Source organism: Triplophysa dalaica, chromosome 8, assembly GCF_015846415.1.
Source record: "Triplophysa dalaica isolate WHDGS20190420 chromosome 8, ASM1584641v1, whole genome shotgun sequence".
Lineage (NCBI taxonomy): Eukaryota > Metazoa > Chordata > Actinopteri > Cypriniformes > Nemacheilidae > Triplophysa > Triplophysa dalaica.
This window is the reverse complement of record NC_079549.1, coordinates 20,819,666-20,832,989: the sequence shown is the minus strand read 5'-3', so window position 1 is coordinate 20,832,989 and position 13,324 is coordinate 20,819,666. Positions and strand designations below refer to the sequence as shown.

Here is a 13,324-nt window from a genome sequence, read left to right as displayed (position 1 = left end):
GCCTTTATTCATTCTTGTGAGCAAAATGTTTAATCCCTAAATGTCACAAATTATAGACCCTCCAAGTCAACCTGCAGCTCCTGTAGTAACAGACAAAACCACAAGCAGCGTGACTCTTTCCTGGACCCCACCTGAAAAAGATGGAGGTAGTCCAATAAAGGGTTACATCGTTGAAGTTCAAGATGAAGGGTCAGTTGAGTGGAGAAGAATGAATACACCAGAGAAGCTCATCCTCACCAATGCATACACTGTGTCAGGGCTAAAAGAGAATAAGAAATGCAGATTCAGAATTGTTGCTGTCAACACTGCTGGTGAATCCGAGCCAAGTCCAAGAACTTCTGATATCATTGTACATGACATTTTGGGTACGTGCTTTTGGTACATGCAGTGATGATATATAATGTAGAATAATATTTAGCAAATGAATAAATTAAATGCGCTTTGTTGTATTTGTGGATAAAAAACAGCGTTTCTGTACATTTTTACAGAGGAACCTATTATAACCCTGGAGGTCACAGCTCATGAGCTTCTGAATTGTTCTGCTGGAACGACCATCAAGATTCCAGCCACCGTCTCGGGTAAACCTATTCCAAATGTCACATGGGACTTTGAAGGAACTGCCCCAACAGAGAAAAAGAATGAGCGCCACACCCTCCCTGAGGATTCAGAGGTAGGACAATGCATATTTCAAAACACTTTTTTAGTCCAATGAATACACATGTATGCAATTATACTTTTGCATTTTGCAGATTTCGTCCACTGATACAAAATCAGTCGTAACAATCCCTGAGTGTAAACTAAATCACTCCGGACGATACATCATAACTGCCAACAACCAAGCTGGTACCAAAGTTGTTAAAGTGTGTGTGAATGTGCTTGGTAAGTAGTATAACATTCACAATCTCAAAAACTAAAATAGCAGTATCATACGTAGATAACCAAGACAAATGTATGCTGTATATTACAATCTCATGTCTGGTGCTTTTGTCTAGATTTGCCTGGACCTCCTAAAGACCTCAAAATCAGTGACATCACACGTGGAACTTGTAGGTTAACTTGGAAGCCTCCAGACTGTGATGGTGGTGACAGAATTAAGAGTTACTTCATTGAGAAAAAGACTGTGGAGGGTAAGGCCTGGACAAAGGTCAATCCAGCTTGTGCGACTCAGTCCTTTGTTGTGCCAGACCTCTTCGAGGGACAAGAATATTTGTTCCGCATACGAGCTGAGAATCGCTTCGGTTTGGGACCCCATATTGTGACAATTCAACGAACTAGGGCCAGGGATCCTATCCGTAAGTTTACTTTGTTAATCACTTTAAATCACATTAAAAATGGCAAAGGCAGTATTACCTAATTTTTTTATACATTGTACACTGCAGATCCTCCCGATCCTCCCATAAGAGTCAAAATCGTTGATGTCTCCAAGGGCATTGTGACTCTGACATGGAAGCCGCCGAGGAATGATGGTGGAGCACCTGTGACTCACTACAATGTGGAACGACTTTGGTGGGACAGCAGTGGAAACCAACAGGAGTCCTGGAGACAATGCAATCGCCGTGATATTGAAGATACCACTTTCCAAGTGGAGGATCTCCACCAGGGAGCAGAATATGAATTCCGTGTCAAGGCTGTGAATGACGCGGGTGCAAGCAGACCATCCTCCACAGCAGGACCCATCGTTGTTAAGGACCAGAACAGTGCGTATAAAGTTGCATACAGAAAAGAATTCTGTGAATTTGACAGTGGTGAACAGCGTATAAATGTATCTTTTATTTCTCACTTGTAGGGGCACCTTCAATTGAACTTCCAGAATTCATGGAGGTTGAACAGGGCACAGATATTCATATTGTTGCAAGGATTAATGGCTGTCCATTTCCAACACTCACATGGCAGAAAGCTCCGCCACACAAGCGTGACAACAAGGTTGATATCGAGTACGATGAGCACATCAACAAGCTTGTGTCTGATGATAGCTGTACGCTGCTGATTCAACAAGGCAAACGGTCAGATACTAGCCTCTACACTCTCACTGCTAGCAACAGCCTTGGTACAGTTTCAAAGGAAATGAGGCTTAATGTTCTGGGTAAGCTGCCACAACTATTTATTTTCTTTTTTTGAAGACACGGGTGTTGTCATTAGTATAAACACAATGCTGTTTTTTTCCAAACAGGACGTCCTGGGCCTCCATCTGGACCAATAAAGTTTGAGGAAATTCGTGGTGAAGAAATATCACTTTCATGGCTGCCTCCTGTAGATGATGGTGGCTCCAAAATTACAAACTACACTATTGAGAGACGTGTCGCCAAAAGGAACACTTGGATTCCTGTCACGAGTGAACCCAAAGAGCGATTCTACACCATTGGTGGTCTTATGCCAGGCCATGAGTATATTTTCCGAATCAGGGCTCAGAACAAATATGGTGTTGGTGATCCTTTGGACAGTGAACCTGAAGTAGCCAGAGATGTTTTATGTACGTTCTCATAGCACCTATTGAGTATACCTACTTTTGAGTGGTTTGGTAACATTTTTAAATTAGTTTAACTTGATAACATTGATTATTTTATGATGTCTTTTTTTACAGTGCCACCTGGTCAATGTGAAAAGCCCACGCTTTCTAGTATCACAATAGACTCCATGACTGTGAACTGGGAGGAGCCTGACTCAGATGGAGGTTCTCCAATCACAGGCTACTGGCTTGAACGTAAAGAAACAACATCTAAGCGCTGGAACAGAGTAACTCGTGATGCGATCAGGCCTATGCCACTTGGCGTGTCCCATACCGTCGCAGGACTCATTGAGGGATCTCAGTATCTGTTCCGTGTGACAGCAATTAACATCGCTGGTTGTGGACCTCCAAGTCAGCCATCTGACCCTACGTTTGCCAGAGATCCAATAGGTAGGAATTATAACCGTGTAGGAATCAGTAGCATTTCTATTTTAATTTCTATTTTAGGCTCACCCTATGACTATTTTTGTCTTGTAGCTCCTCCTTCTTCTCCAACCCCCAAAGTCACCGACTGGACTAAATCTACAGTAGATCTGGAATGGATTCCACCTCTGAAGGATGGCGGTTCTAAGATAATGGGTTACTATGTTGAATACAAAGAGGAGGGTACAGAAGTGTGGGTCAAGGTAAGTTGACGCTTATTATGCGTATTACCAGAATCTAAACACTGTAATCTTTATACACTACAAGATGTCTTCATTTTGTTTCAGGCTAAAGACAAGGAGGTTAGAGGAAATAAATTTGTGATAACTGCGCTGAAACCGAATGCATTTTACAAATTCAGAGTTTTGGCATTTAATGCTGCTGGTCTGAGTGAACCAGGCGAAATCGCGGATGCTCTTGAAATGAAGGACCGGATAAGTAAGTCTCAAAGGTTCAGTTTGCTTTTCTGAGAACTCTTTGACCATATAATGATGTTCAAAACTTGTTGTTTCAGTTACCCCAGTGCTTGAGCTAGACATCTCAGTAAAGGATAGAATGACTGTTCATACCGGAGGTGTTATTCGTATCCTGGCTTATGTGTCTGGCCAACCTTCACCTCTGATAACATGGGACAGAGATCAAGGAGCTGTTCCGGCAGAAGCTGTTGTTGAAACCACTGCCATCAGCTGCTCATTGGTAATCAAGGAATGCACCAGGAAGCAACAAGGTGTTTATACATTAACAGCCAAGAATGATGGAGGAGAGGTGAAGAGATCTGTTATTGTTGATGTACTTGGTGAGTATCATCAGATACTGTAATACATAAGGCATATACATGATTTTGAAACAGTACGGTACAGTTTTTTTTTTTTTCAGATGTCCCCGGCCCAGTGGGGGGTCCTTTCAGTGCAGAGAATCTAACCAGTGAATCGTGCAAGCTACACTGGTTCTTCCCTGAGGATGATGGTGGATCTGCTATCTCTAACTACGTTATTGAGAAGCGTGAAGCTGAGCGCAAGGCTTGGACATCTTGCTCCTACACAGCTGGCAGACAACATGCTATTGTAAACAATCTGGTGCAAGGAAAGGCATACTTCTTCAGGGTTGCAGCTGAAAATGCAATTGGAGCAGGTCCGTTCTGCCAGACGGCATGCGAAATTGTGGTCAGAGATCCTATCAGTAAGTTTGTTGGCTTTTCCATTCAAAATAGCATCAAACCGATGCTAAAAATCTTATGGGTGCATTGTCTTAAAATTTGAAGCTAATTATCATTTGACTTAATTGACCAGCTGTTCCAGACCGTCCAGAAGAGCTTGAGGTGACTGCCGTTACTAAAGACTATATTAGTGTGACTTGGAAACCACCTAAAAATGATGGAGGATCGGAGGTGACATCCTATGTTATTGAGGCTCGCATGATCGGAAAAGACAAATTTGTCAGACTGACCAAAGACAAATTGATGGATCGACGATTCACGTATGATGGTCTCCGTGAGGGTGACAGCTATGAGCTCCGTGTCAGTGCAGTGAATGAAATAGGCTCGGGCAAGCCGTCCTTCTCTACAAAGGCAATTACATGTAGAGATGAACTTGGTAAGTGAAGGTTTTTGTTTTTTTAACTATTAACCATAGTCATTTTTATTGGGTTGAGTACATTGTTGTGTCAATTGTACTGTAAAACATGAATGCACTATACGTTTAGATAAAAGTATTTGATAAATGTGTTTTGTCTAAAAGGTAAAGTTAATCTAAGTAATATACAAAATGAGTTCCTTAAACATTGAAAAAGTCATCAAATATTTGAACAAAACATGACTTTAAAAGGTCACTTGGAGACACCAACTGTTTTGATGTTCACTTCCTACACAAGTTTTTATTTTGTGCTCAAATAGATATTTGAGATATTCAGATTTTAAATCCTGAGTCCTGAAGCTGACAGATTTTTTTTTTAATTTTACATATAAGCTGTCCTTAAATAAAATAAAAATAAACCTATGGGTCTCTGGTGACTCATCAGATTTTAGGAGAATGCGTACTGATATTTTAAACTTTTCTATTTCAGAGCCCCCTACAATTGAACTAGACTTCCGTGACAAGGTTATCGTGCGTGTCGGTGAAAGTTTTGCACTTGTTGGCCGCTACACTGGAAAGCCAGCTCCATCTGTCACTTGGTCAAGAGATGATAATGAATTGAAAGCAGACAGCCACATCCAGTTCAAAAATACTCTCACCACAATGTCCTTGGGTATTATCAAAGCTCAACGAGAACACAGTGGCAAATACTGTGTGACAGTTGAAAACTGTACTGGTGCTCGTAAGGGCATTTGTAATGTTACAGTTGTTGGTAAGTCCCATTGAAGGTACATTTCATGAAACTTCATTAACATCATGTTGTTCCAAACTCAGGAAATCAAAAGAATGATGAATTTTTCTTTCCTATTTATTGAACCTGAAAATAAAACATACGGTTGTAGTATGACAAGCAATCAATTCTAACAATATTGTGTATGTTTTTTAAGATCGGCCATCGCCTCCTGAGGGCCCAGTGGTCTTTGAGGAAGTTCACAGAGATCACATGATCATTTCTTGGAAGCCACCTCTTGATGATGGTGGTTGTGAAATTTCTAACTACATCATTGAGAAGAGGGATGTTAACAGGGACATGTGGACAACTGTTACATCTGCCAACACAAAAACCACTTGTAAAGTACCTAAGCTACAAGAGGGACGTGAATACATAATGAGAATTAGTGCTGAGAACATGTATGGCATAAGTGACCCACTGGAGTCAGGGGAGATGAAAGCTAAAGATCTGTTTAGTACGTAAAAACACAGTACAAAATTAATTTAAACATTTGTGGATTTTTTTGTAAATTTGCTGTGATGTCACCATATTACAGGGGTACCTGAGGCACCTGAGCAGCCCATTGTCAAAGATGTGTACCATGACTCTGCACTGGTGATTTGGAACCGTCCTCGTGATGGTGGAAAGCCCATCACTAACTATATATTGGAGAAGAAGGAGCCCTCATCTAAGAGATGGTCTCGTGCGACCAGAGATCCAATTTACCCTGCTATCCAGTACAGGGTACAAGAGCTTGTCGAAGGCTGTGAATATGAATTCCGTGTAATGGCAGAGAATGAATTGGGCACTGGAGATCCTAGCCCTCCATCCAAGCCTATTCTTGCTAAGGATCCTATTGGTAAGTCTTTATCATTTTTTATTTTGTTTTATTGCTTAATGCTTAAATTAGTATATAATATTTTATTTACTTACTTTGCCACACTGACTTATCTTTTAATAGTTCTGCCAAGCCCACCTGTTTTGCCTGAGGCTGTTGACAAGACAAAAGATTCTGTGAGTCTTTCATGGCGTATTCCACGGCATGATGGTAAAGGCAAAATCTTTGGTTACTTAATTGAGTATCAGAAGCCTGGTGCAATCGACTGGATCCAAGCCAATGAAACTCCTGAGTCATGCCCCGATACTAAGTTTGTTGTGAAAAATCTACCAGAAGGTGAAGACTTCAGCTTCAGAATTATGACTGTGAATGCAGCTGGAAAATCTGACCCTGCTTATGTCAAGGAAATGGTGAAAGTTCATGACAGACTCGGTAATTTAAGTTTTCTTTTTCATATTTGTAGAATGCATAAGAGTGAAAAGTAGCTATAAACTTATGTATGTTTATATATACAATTTAAAAACTTTTGCGAATTAGCCATGTAAAATTCATACATTTTCAAATTTTTATCTAAATGCTTATGCAGAGGAGCCAGAGTTGCTTTTAGATGGTAACATGGCACGTGACCACCTTGCCATGGTTGGAACGGACATCACACTCAGTGCCAAAATTAGGGGCATGCCGATTCCCACTGTTTCTTGGAAAAAGAATGATGGTGAAGTTCCTGCTCATTGTCTTATTGAGGTCACAGCGAGAGGAAGCAAACTTCACATTAAGAAATGTACCCGTGCTGACTGTGGCAATTACACCATCACTATTGAAAACACAGTTGGAACCAAATCTGCTACCTGCAGTGTTCTTACTCTTGGTATGTTTAACATTTTAAAATAAAATGAATGCAACACACACCTATTGTAGTTCTCCGATGACTGTTTTTCCTCTAAACATAGATAAACCTGGACCTCCAAGGAATATCACTGTGTCTGAAGTGACAAGTGAATCAGCTTATCTGACATGGCAAAAGCCAGAAGATGATGGTGGTGCTGTTATCTCTCACTATATTGTGCACAAGAAAGATGTAGCCTCTGACAGCTGGGTTCCAGTTTCTGCTGCCTCTAAAAAGCTTAGCCTCATGGCTATGTATCTAATGGAAGGAATCCAGTATCTCTTCAGAGTGGCAGCTGAGAATCAGTTTGGCAGAAGTGCATTCATGGAAACCACAAAACCCATCAAGGCAGTTGATCCTCTTTGTAAGTCTGATTTTTTTTGTTTAGATTTTTGGCTATTTGTTTCTTTTTTAATTATTTTGTTTCTTTTACCTAAAGACCCACCTGGTCCACCCAAGAATCTGCATCATGTGGATGTAGACAAAACCGAAGTATGGCTTCAGTGGGAGTGGCCTGATCGCACGGGTGGAAGTGAGATCACAGGATTTATTGTTGAATATCAGGAGGAAGGTGCCACCGACTGGGTCAGCTTCAAGACTGTCAGCAATCCTCAATGCCATGTTACTGGACTTGTAGAGGGAAAAACCTACAGAATCCGTGTAAAATCTCAAAATGCGATGGGCATTAGCAGACCAGACACCAGTGTACCGATCACTTGTCAGGAGAAAACATGTAGGACATACATTACATTTTAGTTATTTTTAATGTTATAATGAATAAATAATCACATTTATTATGTCCAATTCTCTTTCAGTGGCTCCAACTATTGAAGTTGATGTGAAACTTATTGAAGGTCTTGTTGTGAAGGCTGGCACCACAATTGTTCTCCCAGCAATCATGCATGGAATCCCAACTCCAACACCCAAGTGGCAAAGTGATGGAAATGAGTTGAAAACTGAGGGCAAATATAGGATCAATACTGAAGGAAACTCAACTGTTTTGAATATTAGTGAGTGTGTCAGGACTGACAGTGGAGAGTATGTTCTCACCGTTGCAAACCCTGCAGGCAGCAAGTCAGTTGCTTTGCATGTTACTGTTCTTGATGTTCCGTCTGCTCCAGTTGGTCCAGTAAATATCCTTGAGGTTACTCCTGATTATATGATAATCCAGTGGCGTGCCCCCAAAGACGATGGTGGTACACCTTTGATGAACTACGTTGTTGAGAAGAAGGATGTAAAGAAGCCTTGGGAACCATGGTCAGTTGTGAGTTCTGGAAGCACAAGCACAAAAGCCAAAGTCCCACGGTTGGAGAAGGGACGTGAATATATTGTGCGTATACGTGCTGTCAACAAGATTGGCATTGGTGCTGCCCTTGAAAGCCCTCCCACTGTTGCTAAGCATATGTTTGATCCACCAGGTCCTCCTGGCCGACCCACATGTTCTGATATAACAGAAAATGCTGTAACAATTTCATGGACTGAACCAGAAACCGATGGTGGAAGCCCTGTGAGTGGCTATATTGTTGAGCGCAGGGAGATGACTGGCAAATGGATCCGTGTCAATAAAACCCCAGTCTTAGATACAAGATACAGGGTCTGTGGTCTGTTTGAGGGTAACAGCTATGAATTTAGAATCTTTGCTGAAAATATTGCTGGTGTAAGTGAACCATCATATCCATCAGACCCAGTGAAAGCCATACGGCCGATTACTCCGCCGGGGCCTCCAAGTAACATTAAGCTAAAGGACTGGAGCAAGTCATATGCAGATTTGCTTTGGACCAAACCTTCAAGAGATGGAGGCAGTCCTATCCTTGGCTATGTTGTAGAATGCCAGAAATCGGGTTCTGCACAGTGGAGCAAAATAAATAAGGATCTTATTAAATTCTGTGCATTTAGAGTACCTGGACTTTTTGAAGGCACAGAGTACAGATTTCGCATTAGAGCTTCTAACAAGGTTGGTGATGGTGAGCCAAGAGAACTAACAGAAACTGTGCTTGCCAAAGACATCCTTGTTCCCCCTGAAGTAACTGTGGACGTTGCTTGCCGTGACCTTCTTACAGTTAGAGCAGGGCAGATCATCAACCTTGTGACACGTGTCAAGGGCAGACCAGACCCTGAGATCACTTGGACTAAAGATGCAAGAGCCTTTGGTAGAGATAAGCGTACTGAGATGAAGAATAACTTCCCTCTTGTAGAGCTGGTCATTCAGGATGCTGTTAGAGCTGACTACGGAAAATATACTATTCATGCAAAGAACAGCAGTGGTCAGGCACAAGCTACAATTATTGTCAATGTGCTTGATATTCCTGGAGCTTGTCAAAATGTGAAGGTTTCTTATGCAACTAAAGACTCATGTATGGTGTCTTGGGAAAATCCAGAGGATAATGGTGGCAGTGAAATTACCAACTATAAAATTGAGTGCCGACAGCCCAACCAAAGAGGATGGACAGTTGTTACATCTGACTGCACCAAACGACTTGTCAAAGCACCAATTGTTGAAAATTGTGAATATTTCTTCCGTGTAAGTGCAGAGAATAAAATCGGTGCTGGCCCTCCAACTGAAACGAAAACACCAGTCCTTGCTGTTGATCCAGTAGATAAGCCTGGCGAGCCAGAGAACTTCCAACTTGCTGAAATCGGTAAGACATTTGTCTTCCTCAAATGGAAGAAACCGGAAAATGATGGTGGTAGCCGTAACCTTGCTTACCATGTTGAAAAGAAACCTAAAGAAGCAGAGGAATGGGAAAGACTGCACAAAGGTGCCATAAAGGAAACATATTTCATGGTTGACAGATGTATTGAGAACCAAATTTATCAATTTAGAGTTCAAACAAAGAATGAGGGTGGAGAGAGTAACTGGGTGACAACAGCTGAAGTTCTTGTGAAGGAGGAACTTCTACAGCCGGAGCTCAAAGTCAAACTGGAGGGAACTCTTGTTGTGAAAGCTGGAGAGTCCATTCCAATTGAGGCAGATCTTAAAGGTAAACCTCAGCCTGATATAAAATGGTCTAAAGAGAATTACACTGGGGATATCCACAAAAGCCCAAGGGTACAGATTGAAACTGGCACCAACTTCACAAAATTGCTGCTCACAAATTCTAAACGTGGAGATACTGGAAAATACATAATCACTGCAACAAATGCAGCAGGAAGCTGCTCTGCTGAAGCCAAAATAAATGTTCTTGACAAGCCAGGTCCTGTTAGAGACCTGAAGGTCTCAGATATTTCTGTGGACAGATGCAAGCTTACATGGGATATCCCAGAAGATGATGGTGGATGTGAGATCTATAACTACATCATAGAGAAATGTGAGACAAAGAGAGGAGTATGGTCAATTCATTCAGCTGCTGTTATAACTAATTCAGCTAAAGTTACTCGCCTTATTGAAGGAAATGAATATATATTCAGGGTGAGAGCTGAGAACAAAATGGGGGCTGGCCCCGCTGTTGAAACCGAGTCCTTCATAGCAAGAACCCAGTTCAGCAGACCAGGTGCACCATATACTCCAGAAGTGTCCAAAATTACAAAAGACGAAATGGTTGTAATGTGGTGCTCTCCTGATTTTGATGGTGGAAAGCCCATCACTGGTTACATTCTTGAGAAAAAAGAGGAGCATGCCATTCGTTGGGCATCAGTTACTAAATCCCCAATTACAGGACAACAGATGACTGTTACAGGGCTATTGCCTAATCATAATTACCAGTTCCGTGTTAAGGCTGAAAATGAAATTGGAGTTGGTGATGCAAGCAAACCATCTAGATCACTCACAGCAAGAGATCCAATTGGTATGTTCAGTCATTTACTTTCATAAATATATTGGTACCATATTAGTGCCATATCACCATATTTTGCATATCAGTACCCAAAATTTGATGTCTGTCGTTTTTTTATCTATTTGCAGAGCCTCCTGGCCCAGTTGGTAATTTAAAGGTGGCTGACAGCTCAAAAACATTAATCACTCTTTCATGGACAAAGCCAACATATGATGGGGGTGCTCCTCTTATTGGATATGTAGTTGAGATGAGAGTCAAAGGCACAGGCAAGAAGGATGATGAAGTCTGGAAGAGGTGCAATGTTGCTGCCCAGCTGATGGGAACAGAATTCACAGTCTCGAGTCTTGACGAGACGTTTGAATATGAATTCCGTGTTTCTGCTCAAAATCAAATTGGCATGAGTCAACCGACTAATCTCCAGGGAGCTGTGTCACCAAGGGAAGTCCTGGGTAAGTTTCATTAAAAAGAGACAACTCTATGAACTCTTATGGTAGCATTCCTTCCTAATTCCATCCTTTTTTCTTTTTTGCAACCATCAGAAACTCCTGACATTGTTTTGGATGCAGAACTGAAGAAGGGTTTGACTGTAAGAGCTGGATGCCCAATAAGATTAGTTGCAACAATCAGAGGCAGACCTCCCCCCAAGGTCGTATGGAGGAGAATGGGGATTGATAATGTCATCCAGAAGGGCCATGTAGATCTCATTGACACTATGACATTCCTAGTTATCTCTGAAACAACCCGTGATGATTCAGGCAAATACTCATTGACTGTATCCAGTCCAGCTGGAGAGAAAGCAGTATTTGTGAATGTCAAAGTACTTGGTAAGCAAGGTCTTGTGAGCTCTAAATGCAATAATCATTGTTAATAACTATAATATTCAACTTTTCATTTAATTATGTCTTCATTTTTTAAAACAGATACACCTGGACCTGTTGTTGGTCTTGAGGCTTTTGACCTTACAATGACATCTTGCAACCTTATGTGGTCACCACCTGACAATGATGGAGGCAGCAACGTCACCCATTATATTGTTGAGAAGCGAGAAATTGATCGCAAGACTTGGGGAACAGTGAAAACAAATATTGAAAATACCACATTCAAAGTTACTAACCTTGTCCCCGGAACAGAGTATTACTTTAGAGTAATAGCTGTAAATGAATATGGTCCTGGAGTTCCTAAAGCTACACCAAAATCTTATCTGGCCTCTGATCCTATCAGTAAGTGCATAATTATTTTTAAATGTTTTAAAATGTTTTTTCTCCTCCCAAAAAAGTTAAACCTGACGCATAATTTTGTCTCCTTCCTAAAGGCAAACCTGACCCACCACAAAAGGTTGATGTTTTGGAGATTACTAGGAATAGTTCAACTGTTGGGTGGGTAAAACCTCTTTGTGATGGTGGAGCTAAAATTGATGGTTACATTATCGACTACCTTGAGCTTCCAATGCCTAAACCGCCCAAAGAACCAGTAAAGGTTGAGGGCGAGGTTGAGGGAGAAGCTGAACCTGCTGCAGAGCCTGTGCCTCCACCCGCACCTGAACCTGAGGTTGAGGAAGAGAAGGAGAAAGAAAAGGAGCTGGAATGGACACCATACGCTGTTGTGAAAGGCTTGAGCATTTCCGTTGTTGGACTTAAGGAGGGAAGAATATATCGCTTCAGAGTTGCAGCAAGAAATTCCATCGGATCGAGTCTGCCCACAGAGACAAGAGAAGCTTATGAGATTAAGGAACAAATTAGTAAGTTGTTGAATCAACTTCATATTGATATAATTATTCAAATTTAAACAAAAACTGAGAAGAATCTTGTTTATGTGTGTTTTTTTATAGTGGAACCCAAGATCATTATGCCTGAGCTTGTCACTGCAAAGGCAGGAGCAAAGCTGAGAGTTGAGGCTCTTGTGTCTGGAAAGCCAGCACCTATATGCCAGTGGAAACGGGGAGAAGATAATGTAGTCTCATCTAGCCGTCTTGCTGTACATAAATCTCAGAACATGTGTGTGCTCATCATCAAAGATGTTTCAAGACATGACAGTGGTCAATACAGCCTTGTTGCTGAGAACAGCTCAGGCAAAGTTGACCATATTTTGAAAATCGTCATCAGAGGTTAGAATTTATCATTTTCGTAAACACCCAAAATAAAAAGGTAGATTGTAATTTGATTTGTAACCAAACATTCTTATTTCACAGATATTCCTGGACCACCTGAGCCACCATTTGAGATCAGTGACATTGATTCTGATGCCTGCACGCTCTCTTGGAACAAACCACTTGAAGATGGTGGTAGCAATATCACTAATTATATCGTTGAAAAGTGTGATGTAGGCAGGGGAGACTGGGTTTCTGCTCTTTCCAGTTGTGGCAAAGCTGGCTGCAGAATCGGAAAACTCGTTCCTGGAAAAGAATATGTCTTCCGTGTCCGTGCTGAGAACAGATTTGGTATTTCAGATCCACTTACGTCTGACAGGATGGTTGCCAAATTTCCCTTTGGTGAGATAAAATAAAAGCATTCTTTGAACACATTATTGTCTTTTGACATGCATCTTGTGGTGTGTAA

The 13,324-nt window shown here is 41.4% G+C and overlaps 1 protein-coding gene across 1 annotated transcript in view; it reads left to right on the top strand.

The window, feature by feature from the left end:
• Nucleotides 1-13,324, top strand: part of LOC130427110 (titin-like) — a 131,273-nt gene that overhangs the window by 66,122 nt on the left and 51,827 nt on the right. Inside the window, 27 exon segments of the mRNA XM_056754158.1 lie at nt 57-365; nt 489-670; nt 750-879; nt 993-1,292; nt 1,380-1,697; nt 1,787-2,083; nt 2,171-2,470; nt 2,582-2,896; nt 2,984-3,132; nt 3,217-3,367; nt 3,444-3,725; nt 3,806-4,108; nt 4,219-4,521; nt 4,991-5,272; nt 5,448-5,747; nt 5,829-6,131; nt 6,234-6,542; nt 6,697-6,978; nt 7,061-7,360; nt 7,436-7,729; nt 7,812-10,781; nt 10,898-11,218; nt 11,309-11,593; nt 11,690-11,989; nt 12,082-12,507; nt 12,598-12,873; nt 12,958-13,257. Coding sequence (XP_056610136.1) covers nt 57-365; nt 489-670; nt 750-879; nt 993-1,292; nt 1,380-1,697; nt 1,787-2,083; nt 2,171-2,470; nt 2,582-2,896; nt 2,984-3,132; nt 3,217-3,367; nt 3,444-3,725; nt 3,806-4,108; nt 4,219-4,521; nt 4,991-5,272; nt 5,448-5,747; nt 5,829-6,131; nt 6,234-6,542; nt 6,697-6,978; nt 7,061-7,360; nt 7,436-7,729; nt 7,812-10,781; nt 10,898-11,218; nt 11,309-11,593; nt 11,690-11,989; nt 12,082-12,507; nt 12,598-12,873; nt 12,958-13,257 — 10,287 coding nt within the window.